The sequence below is a fragment of the Notamacropus eugenii genome, chromosome 5 (genome assembly GCF_028372415.1).
Source record: "Notamacropus eugenii isolate mMacEug1 chromosome 5, mMacEug1.pri_v2, whole genome shotgun sequence".
Lineage (NCBI taxonomy): Eukaryota > Metazoa > Chordata > Mammalia > Diprotodontia > Macropodidae > Notamacropus > Notamacropus eugenii.
The window spans coordinates 71,990,902-72,009,653 of record NC_092876.1 but is presented as its reverse complement, the minus strand read 5'-3'; the positions used below and the strand labels follow the sequence as shown (position 1 = coordinate 72,009,653).

Below are 18,752 nucleotides of genomic sequence, written 5' to 3'. Positions count from 1 at the left end.
TTTAGTCAGGCAAAACAAATTCTCACATTAGCAATGTCTACAAAAGTAATCACTTCCACCTGTACTCTGCACCCATTACTTCTCTATGGGAGGGGGAGTTAGCATGATTCATCAGCAGTCCTCTGTAACTGTGACTGAGAGAACAAGGATTAGCAGAATTTGTAGAGATTTGGGTTCTATAAAAGAAAAAACTTCTTATCAAATGAGAGCTGTTCAAAAGTGAGGAAAGATGCTTTGGAGGTAATAAGTTCCCCATCATTAGAGGTCTTCAAGGAAAACCTGGATGGCCCCTATCAGGAAGATGGTAGAATGAATTCTAGGTCATGTATAGGCAGTCTTTGATGGCCTCTGACATGTCCTTAAACTCCAGGAATCTTTGATTCTTTAATCCTTCAGGGTTCTAGAATACCAGCTTTTGCCCCTGCCTTGTCCAAAGTTTCTCTTCCCAGGGAGCCCATTGTCCACTCACTCAGTAGGCTCTTGGGTCCATAGGTGGTGCTGGGGAGATAGGGGGTGGTAAAGACAGCAGATGCCCAGACTTTGCCTCTTGGACAGAAAGCCTCCAATAGGATCAAGGAAGGTCCCATTAAATGCTCAGGTCTGAGAATTCTGGAAATGGCCCTAGGAGTGATTGAGCTTTGCAGAGCTAATCTATGTTCAGTAAACTCCAAAGAGAGTGAATTGTAAACAAGAAGACTAATTTATGATTTATTCACTGATAAGGGAAGAGGGAGGAAGGGAAAAGGAACAAAGCATTTACATGGGCATTGCACCAAGTTCTTTAGACTTATTATCTCATTTGATCCTCTAGAATCCTAGAGGGCCAGGTAAGAGGGAGCATGAGGCATAGACAAAGGCAGCAGTGGAGAGGCATAAATCCTGGTCTTGGAGCTCAGAGACACGGATTCCAACCCCAATTCTTTTGCTAATTTAGAATGAATAGAAATATCCCTGGAGCAGGGTTAGGGGACCTGAGTCCTGGGTCTGTAACTAACTCCTTTTCTCTTTCTAAGCTTCAGTTTCCCCATCTACAAAATGAGGGTGTTGGATGAGATAATTTCTATGACCCTGCCTAGCTTTGATGTTTGATATTAGGCACTGAAGTGGATAGGATGCTGGGCTTAGAAGGAAGAAGACCTGAGTTCAAATCTAGCCTCCAGTATTTACTACTTGTGTGACCCTGGGCAAGTCCTTAACGGAGAGAGGTTAACCTCAAATTCGTCATCTGTAAAATGGGGATAAAAGCAGCATCCACTCAAGTAGATGTTCTATGTAAATTGCTTTGCCAATTAAAGTGCCATATAAATGTTTGGTATTCTAAGTTAGTTATTCTAATGTCAGCTATCCTAAGGTCCTTTTCAGGTGACCTTGGCCAAGCTATTTTTCCTTTCTGGGTCTCAGGTTCTTTATATGTACAATGGGGGAGTTTGGATATAAAGCTCTTTAAAATCCTTTGTTACACTAACACATCAAATCCATGAGTTTGTATACTTTTCTAGTGACTAGAATATTAATGTTCACACTTTCCAGGGACTTGGCAAATGGAATTGACCATCAGAAGAAGGATTGATGAGCCTGGGGTCTGAGCCAAAGCTTGGGATGGCTCTGTGGGTTTTTCCATCCTGGTTATGGCAGACAAGAGAAGACTGTCTGTTCCTAGCCAGTACCCATCTTTCTAGGAGAGAATGCTCACACTGGCCAGGTGGTGTATCTTGTGCCTCAGCAGGTGCCAGGGAGACACTGCCCCAGTCTCTGTGTCTAACAAGTAAAATGAAGTCCTTTCTGAGTTTCCTTTCGGTTCTAAATCAGCCTACATCTTTAGTATTAAGAAGGCAGGAGTTGAAAGAGACCTTGTAATACTGGCAGTCAGTCAATTAATACACATTTCTTAAGTGCTTACTATGTGCAAAGAAAGGTCAAAGGTCTCTGCCTCAAGGAACTCACAGTCTAATGGAGGAGAGGGAAACTTGCAAGCACCTGTAGACAAACTAGCTAGAGGCTGGATAAATTTGGAGATAATCACCTGAGGGAAGGCACTGGAATTAAGAGGGATTAATTAGGAAGCTTCAGGTAGAAAGTGGGATTTTAGCTGAAGAAAGTCAGGAAGGGGAGATGAAGATGAAGGATATTCCAGGCCTAGGGGAGAGCCAGAGAAAGTGTCCAGATAATGGATTTGGTTTGAGGATGAGCAAGAAGCCTGTAATGGAAAATGGTAAGAACACAGAACATCAGGGGAAGGAGGAGACCTTAGAACAGAGAACACAGGATGTCAGAGCTGGAAGGCGCCTTAGAACAGGAAATGTCAGAACAGGGAGACCCCTAAGAACACAGGATGTCAAAGCTGAGAGGGCCCTTAGAACACAGAATGTCAGAACAGGGAGACCTCTTAGAACACAGAATGTCAGAGCTGGGAGGGGCCTTAGGACACAATTCAGAGAAGAACCTTAGAAGGAAGGATTTCAGAACTGGAAGAACTCTCTTCCTTTGAAGAAACATCTGGATTGTCTAGTGAAGGGTCAGGGACTCTGGGCCTGCAGGTGACAAGTTCATGACATCCTCGTGTTCCGGCCTCACTTCTTTCTCTCTCATCAGCCTTTCCTTCTGCCCCAGTTAGCCCAGCTTTTCCTGCTAGGGAAGAAAATGATATGGTTACCACCTCCTTTTTGAAAGGAAGGGAAATGGTCTCTGTGCGTGGATGTTTCTGTGGTTGGAAATCAAGATCCTTGGCAGGATTTTAACGTGTCTAGGGGAACAATTTCAGGACAGTTTGGGGAGAAGAGGCTTCAGAGCAGGGAGGCATTCCCTGGAGAGCCAACCATTGTAGGGGCCTAATGAAAGGGAAGGGGGCCGTGAAGTTCTCCTCCTCCTGCTGCTGGAACCTTTCCATCCAAGTTACCTGCTTGGATCAGCCTTGGAAGGGTCTTGTGTGTGCTCAGAGGTGTAGGTGTCATTTCCTCCATCAGAATGTAAGCTCTAAAGAGGTCCCAGACCTAGGGGGCCTTTGTTTTTGTATCTCCAATACCTAGCACAGTCCCTGGTATACAGGAAGCACTTCATAAATGCTTTTTGGTTAAAAACTCCCTAGAGGAGACATTTGGGGCCCTGAGACCTTTTCCTGGCTCAGTGGCTGACTTCGTGTGACTTTGGGCAAATTGCTTCCTCGTTCTGGGATTCAGTGTCCACATCTACAAACTGAGGGAGCTGAACTAAATAAATGAAAATAAAACTTCTGCTCTCTGCCCCAGTCGATGGGGTCTCAAGGTCCTTTCCAGCTTGAACATTCCATATTCTCAGGTGTATTACAATTTTGACATTCTAGATTCTTAGGTGACTTCCAGTTCTAACATTCTATGGTTTGTGTTCCAACATTCTCTGTTCTAAGACCTTCCCACCTCCGACATTCTGTGCTCTAACGGTCCTCCCAGCTCTGACATCCTGTGTTCTAAAGGCCCTCCTAGCCCTGCCATCCTGTGTTCTAAAGGCCCTCCCAACCCTGATATTCTGTGTTCTGCAATTCCAAGTCTTCACTGAAATAGACAAACTTTTCTGAAAATTAGAAACAAACTGTGATCTGAGGAAGAAATGGGGGAAGAAATGTGACATGGTAGCCCAAGAGACTAAGTTGAGCTAACTGAGATAAACTGAGGCTTGTGCATAGGAGCGGTTTCCAGAAGGAAGGAGGCCATAGCCCCACTCTCTTCTGCTCTGGTGAGACCACACCTGGAGGACGGTGTTCATTTCAGGCAGGACGCTGATTGGGACGGGCCACAGCTAGATCCTTGGAACTAGAAGAAGTCACTCAGTCTAACCCCTTTATAATGACACTGAAGCTTTATGCTGGATAACACACAGCACTGGCATAATTATTTGACAAATGAGGAAACTGAGTCTCAAAGAGGAGAGTTGACTTGGCCTGGGTTGTATAGGTGAGAAGTACTTGGCTCAAAGTGCCACATCCCTCAAATAACTTTTCATGATGGCTCAGATGTTGCTGCTAGCCCCATTCTCCCATAAACACACACACACACACACACACACACACACACACACACATACACCTTACATTTACTTACCCTCAGACATGTTGTATTCTTCCAGTACAATGTAGGTTGCTTAACAACAAGCCTACCTCTCCTTTGTACTTGCACCCCATTGATTAACATAGGGCCTGGATGATGGTAGGCACTTAATAAATGCTGATTGATTGATTCAAGTGATAGAGCTGGGATGACTCCAAATACAACTTAATAAATGTTGAATTGGATTCAGTTGTGCTTTGGGCTGTCATGGGCACTGGGTGGGGGTACTGAGACTCCAAGGCTATCCAGGGCTCTTAGATCTGCCACCACTGGAGTTCCCCTCCCTCTCCCCTCATTTTTCCTACTTTGATCCATCACTCCATGTTCTGAGTTTGTGGTCACCACTGGCTTCTAAAGGGCTGATCCAGTTAGAAGTGGGTGCTCAGTGACCTCGTTTCCCCCAACTAGCTCTGTTCTGCCTTCTTTAGGTGATGAGTGTGCTGCTTCTCATTGAGCACTCAGTGGAGGTGGCTACTGGCAAAGGATACTGCAAAATCCTACAGACATCCTACTACAAGATTGGTATGTCCCTGGGGAAGAGAGGTGGAGGTTGAGGGAGGAGGAGGAGGAGCGGGAGGAGCAGGAAGAGGAGGATGAGGAGGAGGAACAGTACCTGAGCTAGGGCTGTCTGGGGGGCAGCCTAGTCAGTCCTTGGGGCCAGGAGTCATGGGTCCTGGGGCATTCACCAGCTGTTGTCATTCACGAATTTTCTGGGTGATCTACTTCCAGTGACAGAAAGTTTGCAAGCCAGCTCTTTTCACTATTGAGCACCATGACCTTCCATCTCCCATCTCTGCGTCTTTGCTCTGGCTGTTCTCCATGTCTGAAGTGCCCTCCCTCCTCATCTTGGACTCTTAGAATCTCATTTCCTTTAAAACCCAGCTACAAGTGTCTCTCACCCTCCTCACAATTGTCTTGTATTTAATAACAATAATAATAGCATCCATTTAAGTAGTGCCTAGTATATGCCAGGCACTGTGCTAAGTGATTTTTAAATTTTTTACAAATATTATCTCATTTGAGATTTCACAACAACCCGGGAGGTAGTTGCTATTATCATCATCCTCATTTTACGGATGAGGAAAGCAGAGATCAAGTGACTTGCCTAGGGTCACCCAGCTATTAAGTGTCTGAGGCTGCATTTGAACTCAGTACTTTCTGATACCATCTCACTGCCCCCTGTGTAGTTTGTACATACCAAAGATCAGAGCTCTAGCACTGGAAGGGACCTCAAAGACCCTTTCTATGCGCATGATCTCTCCCTTGGTCTCTGTATCCCCAATGGCTAGTGAAGTGGCTGGTGTGCAGTAAGTGCTTGTTGATTAATTGGACCAATTTAATAGTTAGAGAGGGAATCTTAGAGATGATTCAGTTCCAACTCTCATTTTACAGGTGAGGAAACTGAGTCTCAAAGAGAGGAAGTGACTCCCCCAAAGTCACACATTAAAGTAGTAATAGAACCTAGATCTCTTAATGCTTTTTACTCCCTGACCTTGCTCATCTTGGATCAGGTCAAATCAGATCAGAACAGAAATGCAGAACTAGAAGAAAACCTAGACACATGAAAAAAGACTGAGGAGGAGAGGGATTAGATTGCTGAGCTATGGATCCCGGAGCTAGAAAGAGGCAGCACCCTCACTGGCATCCAGGTTTTCTGACTCCAGACTCCTGACTGTCCTTTCCCTTGGTTTGCAGCGGACATTGCCTCCAGCTTCCTGCTCATCGTCATGCTCTTCATCATCAGTGTGAGCCTGCTCTATGGCGTACTCAAGGTAAGAGGCAGCCAGTGGTACAACCCATTAACACTGGACCAGAAACCCCTCTCTATCCTGCTGATGAGCTGGACAGCTCAGAAGCTTACTTACCTGGAGAGCTCACGGTGGAGCAGAACCCACTGGCTTCAAAGGTTCATCGATTCTGGGGAAAGTGTGTGTGTGTGTGTGTGTGTGTGTGTGTGTGTGTGTGTGTGTGTGTGTGTGTATGTGTGTGTGTGTGTCTGTGCATGTAGGAAGCACAGATGACTCCAAGTCTCCATTCTCTGCTGGGTGGCTCTGGGGGCCGCCATTATATTTAACCACTTTGGATCTCATTGAGGATTAAGTTGCCATCTTTCTGAGGGAATCTCCTTCTCTGTGGCCTCCTCTTACTACAGAGCTGGTAACCTGAGTGGATCTACAATGGATTATTTGAGAATTCACATAGATAAGTAGATACATCCAATAGATGATTATCTATAGAGTGCAAAGAAATACTAATAGCTAGTATCTATATAACTTAAAATTTGCAAAGCACTTTAAATGTAATGCCTCATTTCATCCTCACAATAATCCTGGGAAGTGGCTGCTGTTTATTTCCATTTTACAGAGGAGGAAACTGAGGCAGACAGAGGTTAAATGACTTGTCCAGGTTACACAGCTTCTAAGTGTCTAAGGTGGGATCTAAAGTTAAGCTCTCTTATCTTCAAGCTCCTACTTCTACCTACTATCTCATCTAACTGACTAAGAGGCACTAAAATAGTGCAAAAAACAGGAGTTTTGAAGTCGGTAGACCAGGGTTCAACTCCTTACTTTTCCTGTGACCTTGGTCAACTAACTTTCTCCCTCTGAGCCTCAGTTTTACTCATCTTTAAAATGGATAAAGTAATGCTTGCCTTGCCTGCCTTAGGGGGTTGTTGTGGAGATCAAAATGAGAAAATAATTGCTAAAATGCTTTTTATCTTTCTGGGAACCCCCATCCCCCCTGCCCTTGCCACATTAACTCCAAATTTTCTTTTCTGCTGGCCCACCAGAATGCTTGAAATCCTATCAATGGAAATTCATTTCTTTGAATTAAGACATGTGTTCTCTATTGCAAAGCAAACCTCCTTGGGTGGGACAGCACAGGAAACTGTTATTCATTTCTCTGTAAATGTGAGTGAGTTTCTTAAGGGGAGCCTTAGTTTCCTGGCAATTACTGAGAGTAGAGCCACCAAGAAGAAAGTTTTTGTGGGAGGAAGAAAGAGAGTAGGAGGGATTATTTTGGAGTCAGACAGACCTGGGTCGGTCCCACCAATGTCCTCTGGGGACACTAGATACTTGTCAGGGAGCTGGGACACTGAAGAGGAAAGAGCAGGCACACAAAAGCTCAAAAAGAGAAATGTTCTTGACTTCCTGGGTGCTGTAGACTTGGCCAAGGATGGGCAAGTAACGGAAATGGGGCATGTTTAGAATGAACCAAATTCTGAAAAAGACCTAAGGATGCAATTATAGGCAGACAGCTGTGTTAAAGGATGTCTACACAGCACCATGAAAATAACAATTTGGGGATTGGTGTGAAAGCTTCTTTTGGGGCCACTGTTATATCTGACCACTGAGCCACCACTTAGATCCCACTGGGGAGGAAGTAGCCATATTCCTGTGGGAATCCAGTTCTCTGTAGCTACCCTGTTGGCACAGGCCTAGCAACCTGCAATGGATTATTTGGGGGCTCACCAAGATATGGCCCTAGACCAAGGGTCCACCAGCAAATCTTCAAAAAGTCTCTGTACCACTGGACCCAAGAGTCATTTTCTGTCTTTATTGGTCTTGGATAGCTTTAGTGGCATCCTGGTCATGAGTTTATGGTGGGAATTCATCAAAAGACTGGGATAATCATTAATCTTAATAACACTAGGCCCTTACACATATCTAGCACCAATAATTTTTAGAACCCTTTCATAGCTAATCTCATTGAATCCCTCACAATGACCCTGTGATCTGGGATTATTATCCTTACTGGACAGAGGACAAATCTGAGACTCAGGAAGAGAAATAGCTAGGTTAAGATGACATAGTGGGTTAGTGGTGCTTTGACTATACCCCCTTATCTGCGGACCTCCCCTGGCCTAGGGCTCAGGCCCTCAGGCCACGGAGGCAAGGCCAAGGTTTCTTTCCCATCACACAGACTCTACTTGCCCCCTCTCTTTGGCCACGAGACTTCTAGGGGGAAGAATAGATAAGCTCCTATCTCATGCTCCGGAAATGGAGGAGAGACTGACAATGGGCTGGTGTTCTGTTGCATCTGTGGGGCCTCATCATGGGACTTTTGACTCAGCATCATTGGAAAGAGGAACTATCTCTCCTCTCTGCCTTTGCAACCCAGGAAACACACAGAGCCAATAAACAATGTACCTCAGAGGACATCAGTGGGGAGAGAGGTCCTGAAAAAGGGAGTCCAAAGGGAGTAGGGATCAAACAGTCAGCTCCCCTTACCATCAGATAATTTCAAGCTGTCTGTCACATTGCTTGAGATTAGACCGTTAGATAGTCATCCCTTTGGGTTAACAAACACACAGAATTCTGGGAGGGAAAATACTTATAATCTACTTATTACTCATACTTTAGCAGCAACCATGAGATAAGTTGCTTTTTAGCAGTATTATTGGATGATACCAGGGAACCAAAAGGATGAAGGCTTTGGGCCTGGAACAAGAAGGACAGATCATTTTAGGGTTTGATGGTAGAAGGCCTGTGTTGGTTCCAGAGCAGCTAGATATTGGTGTGGATAGAGTGTCAGTTCAGGAGTCAGGAAATCTCATCTTCCTGAGTTCAAATTTGGCCTCAGACATTTACTAGCTGCGTGATCCTGGACAAGTGACTTAACCCTGGTTACCTCAGTTTCCTCATTTGTAAAATGAGCTGGAGAAGGAAATGGCAAACTACTCTAGCATCTATGCCAAGAAAACCCCAAATGGGGTCATGAAGAGTCAGACATAACTTAAAAGATGACCAAAGAACAATTAGAAGGCTTGGGTGGTTTCACAGGATCATAAGATCACTGATTTAGAGCTGAGAGGGCCCTTAAAAATCACAGTCCAATCACTTCATTTTGTAGATGAGGGAACCAAGTGAGAGAGGTTTAGACTTGCCCAAAGGGCAGAACTGGGATTAGAATCTAGGTCCTTTTACTCTTTTCACTTTGGACACAAGTATATTTAGCAGCAAAAGATACTGAGACTCTAAAATGAGGTAACTCTGGGAGATGGAGGAGAAGAACAACACAGAAAGAGGAAGAAGGAATGATGTAGGGCAGGGGCCGAGGTTGACTCTGTCCCAACCAGGGTGACATCATGGCCCTGGATGCCTAGGCTGGTTCTAGGTCTGCCAAGTGGAAAAAGAGGTCAGAAAGGGCTCGGGGCAATAAATGAGCAGTGTCACAGGCATTTGCAGACTTGACAGTGATCCATCCCTAGGATGATTCAGGTCAAAACCCCCCTCCAAAATCTTTTTGCCTAAAAGAACTGGCAATAGACTAAATTTTGCAGACCATTTCCATGGCTTGGTGATAAGTATCACGAGGTTGTAGATTGAGAGTTGGAAGAGATCCCCAAATCCCTTCTTGTTCCAACCCATCATTTTACATATGAGGAAACTGAGGTCCAGAATGACTACCAAGATTACTCAGAAAGTTTCAGATGTGGGATCTGAGTGTTCTTTCCAATGTATCCATTGCTTCCATGCTGGGCATCCAGAGGCACTCGATCTTTCTAGAAGTTGAGAGGCCTTCCCTTCTGTAGACTCAAGGTTCCTTCATGATCAGTCAGTTAATTGATGCCCTTCCTTCCTTCCTTGGTGGTATTCTTGTGAGGACTGGAAGCATCTGTTCTTCAAGAAGGAAAGACTGGCAGTTGGAAAACTCTTTTTTTTTAAAATTTTCTTTAGAACCGGGAGCGACATCTTTTGCCCTTCTTGTCTCTGCAAATCATGGATTTTCTCCTGTGTCTCCTCACGCTGCTGGGTTCCTACATTGAACTCCCTGCCTATCTGAAGTTTGGTTCCCGTAGTCGAATGGTGAGTAACCAGCCTCCTAGACCAGTTTATGCCTGGAGTTCTGGACCATAGCTAGAGGTCGGGATGATGACAGGACTGAGGTCGGTGAGGCAGGCAGCTTAAACACACAGGATATATTTTCGTGGGGGCACAAGACTTCATAATGTGACTTTTGGTGAGAGCACATTTTCCTTTTTTATTTAAAAAAATTTTTTTCTCTTTGGTAAAAGTTTTCTTCTATGATTTCTTTGGGCTCACTACTCCACTGGAGATTCATTGATTGGAAATTCCCATCAATGATGCAGATTGAAACTCCCATATGCCTACTTTTCCTATACAGCTCAACTGTTATCTATGTCATCCCCAACATTTGTCCCAGGGGATCCACTTGGTATTTTGGAGCCCTTCCTCCATTTTTTCAGAGGTCACAAGGCTATCAGTGGAGTGCTCTGTTCACCGTTGCTCTTTCCACCTGACCAGACCATGTTTATCCTTGATGACACTATTTAATTAATTTTATTGATATGTAATTAATTAGTTACTGTTTAATCTTGTCCCATTTTGGAGTTCTTACTGTTTATATGTTACAGCCTACCCATACCCACCTTTCCATCCTCTTCTGACTGATGCTTATCCTCGGGTCTTTGGAATCAGTAGGAATGCTTTATGATAACACTGGTAAAATGGTAAATGTGCTCAGTGAATAGAGTGCTGGCCTGGAGTCAGGAGAATTTAAGTTCAAATCCAGCCTCAGACCTTTACTGACTGTGTGACCCTGAGAAAGTAACTTGACCCTGTTTGCCTCAGTTTCTTTATCTGTAAGATAAGCTGGAGAAGGGAATGGCAAATTGGGAAAGCATTTTTTGCTGGTCTTTCTAAATGAAATAGAACCTTTTTTTTTTTTTTTTGGTTGAGATGTCCTTCCTGGAGGAAGCCATATGTGTGGTATACTTACCTACTTTATAAAGCAGAAAATCGGCCTTCTCATCAACAGCATTCAAATGTGTTTAAACAGTATTAATTCATAGGAATTTTTATCATCTTATATTTTCTATTTGAAAAACCATCTTCAAAGTTTTAGCTATGCCTTTTGTTTTAATATCATAGTTTTCAAAATGTACTGTTTCCTCTCCATCTTCCAGTGGAGTCTTCCTTTGGGACAAAGGGGAAACGTATTTAAACAAAAGCCAAAACCTTGACTTAATTGGACAGTACATGTAATATTCCATGTCCATAGACTCCCACCTTTCCAACAAAAAAAGGGAAATGCAAATGCATACTTTTTAATACCAGAAAAATTCATTCTCTGTGGTTCACAGAAATCCTCAGTATTATGCAGAGGATCAGGCTAGGGCTAGGCGTGCAACTCTCAGATTTTTGCCTAAGGATTCCTTACCTGAACTCAATTCTGGGCAAGTTATAGAGCTAGGAGCTCTGTGTGGGTGGGGATCCTGGTTGAACAAAAAAAATACAGGACAGATGTCTCTGGTTCTATAGCAAGGCAGGTGGGATGCAGTCAGATGGAAGGGATAGGGTTAATGAGCAAAGTAACTAGCCAGCAGGGCAGTCACTGGCAAGTGGGTGAATTAAAATCTTCCTGAAAAGTTGGTGTGGGTAGTGAATGAAAAGAGAAAAACCATAGGTTAGACGTAAGCCCACTTCTCTTAAATTTCAGATGTTTTGAACTATCAGAATCTTTGGGGGAATCAATTGCCCTGACGATCTGAATTTTCTGGCTAATTGAAGGCCACTTTGAAAGTCCATTTCTATGGACTCATACAGTCCATAGACTTCCCTTAGACTGGGAAGGTTTTAAGCTCAGACCATAGAACACTAGAACAGAAAATGTCAGACCACAAAATCATAGTGTGAGATAGTCCCAGCAGATTATAAAGCATGCACCCTTTTTTCAATCCTTGTTCTTCAAACTCTTCTTTAAAAATGCCTTAATTAAGCAGTCAGGTGGAGTCTGGCATTGAGGCGAGCAGGGGTGAGCGTCATGGCTCAGCTCTTTTCTGCTCAACATTTTCAACTGTCCCTTTGATGGAGGCATTGATGGTCTGTTTGTCAGATCTTTGGATGGTCCAAAGCCAGCAGGGACAGCTAACATGTTAGATAACAGAATTAGGATGCAAAAAGACTTTGGCAGGCTAGAATGATGGGCTGCTTCTAATGACAGGAAATTTAATAGGGATAGATGTGAAGCTTGACATTTGGGTTAAGAAAAAAATCGGCTGCACAAGTATAGAATTGAAGGGGTAGGAAGGGGGGAAGTGGTGTGTGGTTAAACAGTAATCATAAAACTTGGGGTTTTAGATGCCTATAACCTCCTTATGAGTCAACAGTGTGATATGGAAGTAATAAAAGCTAACGTGATCTCATGTAACAATGGTAGAGGTGCAGCATCAACCATATCTGGTGTGTATTGGATTGAATCTTAGGCACCAATGGCATTTAGAAGATGTGGGGCAGATAGAGGGCTCTATACTACACTGAGTGTAGGACCTGGAGTCAGAAAGACCCGAGTTCAAATGTGACCTCAGAGATGTACTAGTTGTGTGACCCTGGGCAAGTCATTTAACCCTTGTCTCAGTTTCCTCATCTGTGAAATGGATATAATAATAGTGCCATCCTCTCAGGGTTGTTGTGAGGATCAAATTATAGAAAGTGCCTGGCACAGTGCCTGGCATGTAGTAGGTCCTGTCTAAATGTTAGCTATTATGATTTAGAACAACATTGGCCAACAGCATCACATCCAGAGAAGACTGATCAAAATTTTGAGAACCCTGGAAACCTAGGTCCCCTAAGGATCGGTAAAAGGAACTGGGGATTTGTAGCCCCCCCCAAAGAGAAGATGGGGAGGCAGAGATGGAAGAGACTGCCTAATAGTAGAGATTATAGGCTTGGGTCACTACCTGCCAGGTTTTGTTACTGCTTTTTAGGTGTAGGTTAGTAAAACTGAGCTGATTATTTCCTTGTTAAGTGCTATGTCTTCCCTTTCTATTATTATCTGACAGACAGGAGCTCCTGAGCCATGGTAGCAACAGTTAGCTAGCATTTATATAGTGTTTCAGATCTGTAAAGTGCATTATCAATATTATTTCATTTTATCCTTCCAACAATGCTGAGAAGTAGGGATTATTATGTCCATTTTTATTGTTGTTCAGTTATGTCCAACTCTTTGTGACCCCATGGACACCAATACTGCCCATGGAGATTTCTTGGCAAAGGCACTGGAGTGGTTTGCCATTTCCTTCTCCAGCGCAGTGAGGCAAACAGAAGTTAAATGACTTGCCCAGGGTCACACAGCCAGTAGGTGTCTGAGGCTGGATTTGAACTCAGGTCTCAGATCTCAGTGAACTCACTGAGCCATTTCTGCCTCCATGACACCAGCTATTAAGTGTCTGATATAAGATTTGAGTTCAGGATTTCTTGACTCCAAGTCCAGCATCCTACCTAGCTGCTCCATTGGCCTCAAAATTCAAAAAGGTAGCCTTCCCATAGCCAGGAGAAATGAGAAAACAATATTTTCCAAACCAGTTATGCTTCCTCTCTAAAAAGCAATTCTTCATTAAAACAACAACAAGAAAGCATAGCATCTTATCACTGTTTTTAAATGAACATGCAAGTAGAACAAGATTCAAAGAAATACAATGTTTAAGTACAGTCAAATTCTTTATTGATTCATCTTTGAACCATTTCAGCATGCATTTGCTGAGTTTCTACTATGTGCCTAGAGTTCATTCCTGGTCCTGGATTAGTCTGTCAAGTAACGTCAACCTTCGTTCCTTTCTCTTCTTCCTTCCTTCTCCAGAAAGGGCCCTTCAAAGTCCCCCTCATGGCTCTGCAGTTGCTGGATTTCTGTCTCAGCATCCTGACCCTCTGCAGCTCCTACATGGAGGTCCCTACGTACCTCAACTTTAAGTCCATGAACCATATGGTGAGTGCTTTTGCTGGAGGATTTTAGTGTTGACCTTGGCCTGAGCTACTTAGGGTGGAGATGAAATAGACATCCACCTCTAAGGTGCTTAGGCATGGCCAAGATCCTGGGTTAGAAGTGATGGTGGCTCAGTTCAGGTTGTCAGATGGTTCCCTAAATAACAGTCAATGACATCTGTCCCTGTGACTGTTGCAGAATTATCTCCCAAGTCGAGAAGGCATAACTCAAGACCAATTTGTCAAGCTGATGATTGGATTCTCCATTGCATTCATCATTGTCCTTATCTTGAAGGTATGTAATGTTCCCCTTTGCCTTGCCCCTCCCTCTCTGCCACAGCTGCTTAGGGTGCACATTATAGAATTCTGAGTCCCAGGGGTCTGGGCTGGTGGGGCCCAAGGATAGCTCATGGCAAATTACTGAAACTGGGAAAATTTATCATTGTAACTCCTTGCCTCTGCTTCTCCTTTTGACTTTCTTTCCTCCCTCTGTCTCCCACCATCCCAGGGAACCAAAGAAGTCTCTTAGTATTCTGGGTCAGTCCTATTTAGAACAGTGTTGATCCAATAAAATCGATTACACCGAGGTCTTAGGTACTGAATGTGTTCCCTCTCCATCCCATCCCCAGCAGGATGTGGGGTTTTATGATTCATACTCTGAACTCCAGTCAATTTTTTTCAGGTCTACATGTTCAAATGTGTTTGGAGATGCTATAAGTACATAAAATCCCTAAATAGAGTTGAGGACAAAGTCAATACCAACATCTTCCACAAGGTGAGCATTTAGCTTAAGCTACAACTAGGGTGGGACAAGGAGGGTTTTGCTTTAGGGTAGAAATATTTGAGGGGTGTTTTAATACTTTCAAATCTGTAGCAATGTAAAAACAATATGGTGACTGGAACTTGATTAGCAAGAAAAAAATTAGCAAAATGGGTTGCTACCTGGTAGCAATTTCCTCCTCTCAGTGACTGCTGGCTAACTAAGCTCCTCCCAAGTCTGGTCTCCTCCTCCTTCCCTCCCTTATGCCAGTGGCCTCAGTCTCTTCTCCCTATCCTACTTCAACTGAATTGAGGGCAGGTTTGGTGCTGCTTATCCTTGGCATGGAAATGGCTAGTTCTACGTCTTCTAAATTTGACCTTCAGGAACCTTAGGGGAAGGGAGAGAGTGAGTGCTGGGAAGCTGAAGTTAATATAAATTTTTTGAGGCAATTAGGGTTAAGTGACTTGCCCAGGGTCATACAGCTAGTATCTGAGGGCAAATTTGAACTCAGGTCCTCCTGACTCCAGGGCCAGTGCTCTATCCACTGTGTCACCTCGGTGCCCCTGAAGTTAGTCTTAAAACAAAATTCAACCAGTGTTTCCATTTGTCTCTCAAAAGGCACTGGACCCACCTACATTTTTAATGTCCTCTTCCCTTTGGGGCAGCCAAGTGACAGTACCTAGAACACTAGACGTGCAATCAGGAAGACCTGAATTCAAATCTGGCCTCAGACACCTACTAGCTGGGTAACCCTGGACAAGTCACTTCACCCTCAGTTTGCCTCAGTTTCCTCATCTGTAAAATGAGCTGGAAAAGGAATAGCAAAGCACTCCAGTATCTCTGCCAAGAAAACCCCAAATGAGGTCACAAAAAATCAGACAACTGAAAAACCACTCAACAGCAACAACTTTGTGACTCCAGGTCCAGTGCTTTATCCACTGAATCATATAGCTGGATACTTCTAATTGTGAAGATTTTCCTGACTGATCTCTCATCTAAATCTCCCTCTCTGGAGCTTCCATCCATTACTCCCTGGTTTGTCCTTCAAATACTTGAAATCAGCCTTTGCAAATTCACAGATCACAGCACTAGAAGGAAATCTGCCTTTCAAGCCAATGATTTTCCACTACACTGAACTGTCTAATATTGACCCCAGGTCAAATAACTGAGGATCCTTTCTTAATAAGGACTTCCTGGGTCCTGTTTTCAATTTTGAAAATCAATTATTTGGATGAATAAATAGTTGACCTGGTTATTCAATCTGCTGGTGACATAAAGATTTAAGCAATAGCCTATATGTTTACTCCCAGGTCTCAACAGGTTGGAATGCATGGGACAAAGCTGATAAAATGGAATTTAATGGGGAAAATGCAAGATTCTACACTTGAATTACTATTGTTTTAAAATGAACTGCACATATATACACATATTTATGTATATAGGTGTATACATACATGTATGTGTAAATACACACATGTGCCTCCATGCACACACATATGTATATATACATATATGTATCTAAGATTAGACTTATTTTCCTTGACTTCAGAGAGTGCAGACCTGGGAGCAATGGGGAGACATGGGGGAGGGGGAAGGCAGATTTCAGAACAATTGAAGGAAGACTTTTCTATCAAACAAAAGAAACAAATTCAAGTGCACTAATAATAGATTTCTCAGGGTGGAGGTGACTAGAAAGCAGTTCATGGGGAAAAGATTGGGGTTTTTTTTTTGGTGGTTCACAAGAGTTTGTTATGAGTCAGCTGGGACTTTGCAGCTGTAAGAGTAAATGAAATTCAGGCATCCCCAATATAGAAGTGAACAGTTGCTAGTCATCTCTCTTCTGCTCTGGTCAGACCACTTCTGGAGTATTTTTAGTTCTGGCCAACACATTTTAGGATAGATTTTTGACAAGGTAGATATTCAGAGGAAGGAGGGCAAGATAATGAAGGAAATCTCAGACAAGTTTGGACAGCTAGGTGGTGCCATAGTGCACACAGTACAGGGTCTGGAGTCAAGACTGCCTGAGTCTAAATCCAACCTCAGGCACTTAGTAGCTTAGTGTGACCCTGGACAAGTCACTAACCCTGTTTTTTGTCTCAGTTTCCTCATCTATAAACTGAGTTGGAGAAGGAAATTGCAAGCACAACAGTAAATCTGCCAAGAAAACCCCAAATGGGGTCAGGAAGACTCGGAAACAACTGAATGAACTGAAATAACTGAACCACAACTAAAATAGGACAAGTTATATGTCTATTAGTTTTAGGAAGTGAGTTTTTTTTCTCTTGGAAGAGAGGAGACTAGAGAAAAGACAAGACTGAGGTCCCTAAGTAGTTAAGGGTTATCTTCATGGAAGAGGGATTTGATTTATTCTGCCTGGCCCTAGAGGGCAGAAATAGAAAGAACTTATAGTGAGGCATAACACAAAGAAAAATTTTGTGGGTATGTGGTGGGCACTTAAGCAATGCTTGTTAACTGACTGACAATGTAACAGGCTACCTTGAAAGGTAATGAGTTCCCTGTGAGTTGAGGTCTTCAAGAAGAGGTCATATAATGACTTTTGGAGGAAGTTGGTGTTGGTGTTGGAGAGAACACCCCTGATCACATATGGGGTTTCTAGAGTCCCTCGACACTCTGAGATCCTAGGATTCTCTAGGAATTTCTGGTGCTGGGACCCAGCTGGGGAGCAGAGGCCCAGAATGAGTCCCAGCTTCCTTGCATTTATCATCCATCTATCTCTTCCTCCTAGGTGCTCCTGCCGACCTATGAGGAAGCTGTGGCAATGCCTGCCAAGGATCTGGCCCCGCCCCCCTACTCGGCCGTGTGAGCCGCGTAGTTCCCTGTTCCCCTCGGCCACGTTGCTACAGATGCTTCTCTTTGCTTTAAGTGGCCCCCCCCGTTACTGTCCGGCTTCCTTCCAGATGTGTTTGTTTTCCTCCCAACCCCGGTAGAACTCTGGTCTCTTTCACCCCTTCAGGGTCTGTGGTTGATAGCCATCAGTAGGAGGAACGGTTGTGGCCGATGTTAGAGGGGACCTTTCATATCATTTGTTCTAAACCTTCTCGTTTTACAGACGAGAAATCTCAGGCCCAGAAAAAGAAAGCTTCGTGACCAGAGTTGCACGGATAATAAATGGTGGAACTGGGATTCTGACCCGAGTCCTTTGACTCTAAATTCTGTGTTCCATCAGCATGGCTGCCATGCTGCCTCCTAGGTGAATCCATTGGACAATCTGGTTAATAACGGCATGAGTCATTTCAGCCCCACAATGGTTAATTCGGTCAAATAGCTTTCACTGCAATCAAACTGTAGTGACTGAGTGAACCAACAGTCACCCCAGCCCTGGAGTTCATGTGTTTTGCTGCTTGACTGAATGCATAGGGTCATGTCCTCACCACAACTGCTGTGGTGGTAAGGTCTGGAAGGCTCTAGACCAGAATCATGCCCCCTCCTTCCTTCAGAATCATTTCCCTGTTGGCTACTGCTTCTGATGAAGGTTTGAGTGGCCTGGTTGATGGCCCCTCTGATGGAGCCTGAGAGGAGGGCTAGGTACGGGGAGCCCAGGAGCGCTGGGCCTAAGTGGAGGGAAAAAGGTTGGGTGGACCAGGCTTTTGGGCCAGGTATAGTTGCTTTCCATATGAAACAGAGAAGGGTTTCATTAAAATTGCATTAAAGCTTTCTCTATGACTGGTTCAATTATTGAAACGTGAACGCTCCAGTGGCTAATTTTTCTTAGGACCAAAAACTCCCACTTCCCTCCCATTCTGAGGCCCTTCTAAGATACTTGGTGCATACACAGAACCATGGAGATAGGGGGGTCAGGGAAGTTTGTGTGTTCATCCTTCGTTGCCAAAGAAGACCATGCCATCAGAGAAATAATGACATGACTTGTACTTGACTTTGTTTTGAGTGAGGGAGGGCTGTGCAGATCACCAGCCTCACTTCTCCTCCAGAGCCATCTGAATCCAGTGACACTTCTCCTCCAGAGCCATCTGAATCCAGTGACCAGATATTCATCAGGATGACTGGAGATGACCCAGGATGAGGCAATTGGAGTTAAGTGACTTGCCCAAGGTCACCCAGCTAGTGAGTGTCAAGTGTCTGAGGGGAGATTTGAACTCAGATCCTCCTGACTCCTGTACTGGTGCTCTATTCACTGCACCACCTAGCTGCCCCTAGCAGGGTACAGGAACA

General features: G+C 44.0%; 1 protein-coding gene across 1 annotated transcript in view; it reads left to right on the top strand.

Annotated features, from left to right (window-relative positions):
* LAPTM5 (lysosomal protein transmembrane 5) overlaps positions 1-18,237 on the top strand; it is a 42,844-nt gene extending 24,607 nt beyond the window's left edge. Inside the window, exons 2-8 of the mRNA XM_072609632.1 lie at positions 4,508-4,601; positions 5,775-5,851; positions 9,758-9,886; positions 13,680-13,805; positions 14,001-14,096; positions 14,484-14,576; positions 17,308-18,237. Of these exons, the coding sequence (XP_072465733.1) occupies positions 4,508-4,601; positions 5,775-5,851; positions 9,758-9,886; positions 13,680-13,805; positions 14,001-14,096; positions 14,484-14,576; positions 17,308-17,385 (693 nt within the window). The 3' untranslated portion in view covers positions 17,386-18,237. The remainder of the gene's footprint in view (positions 1-4,507; positions 4,602-5,774; positions 5,852-9,757; positions 9,887-13,679; positions 13,806-14,000; positions 14,097-14,483; positions 14,577-17,307) is intronic.
* Positions 18,238-18,752: the final 515 nt, after the last annotated feature.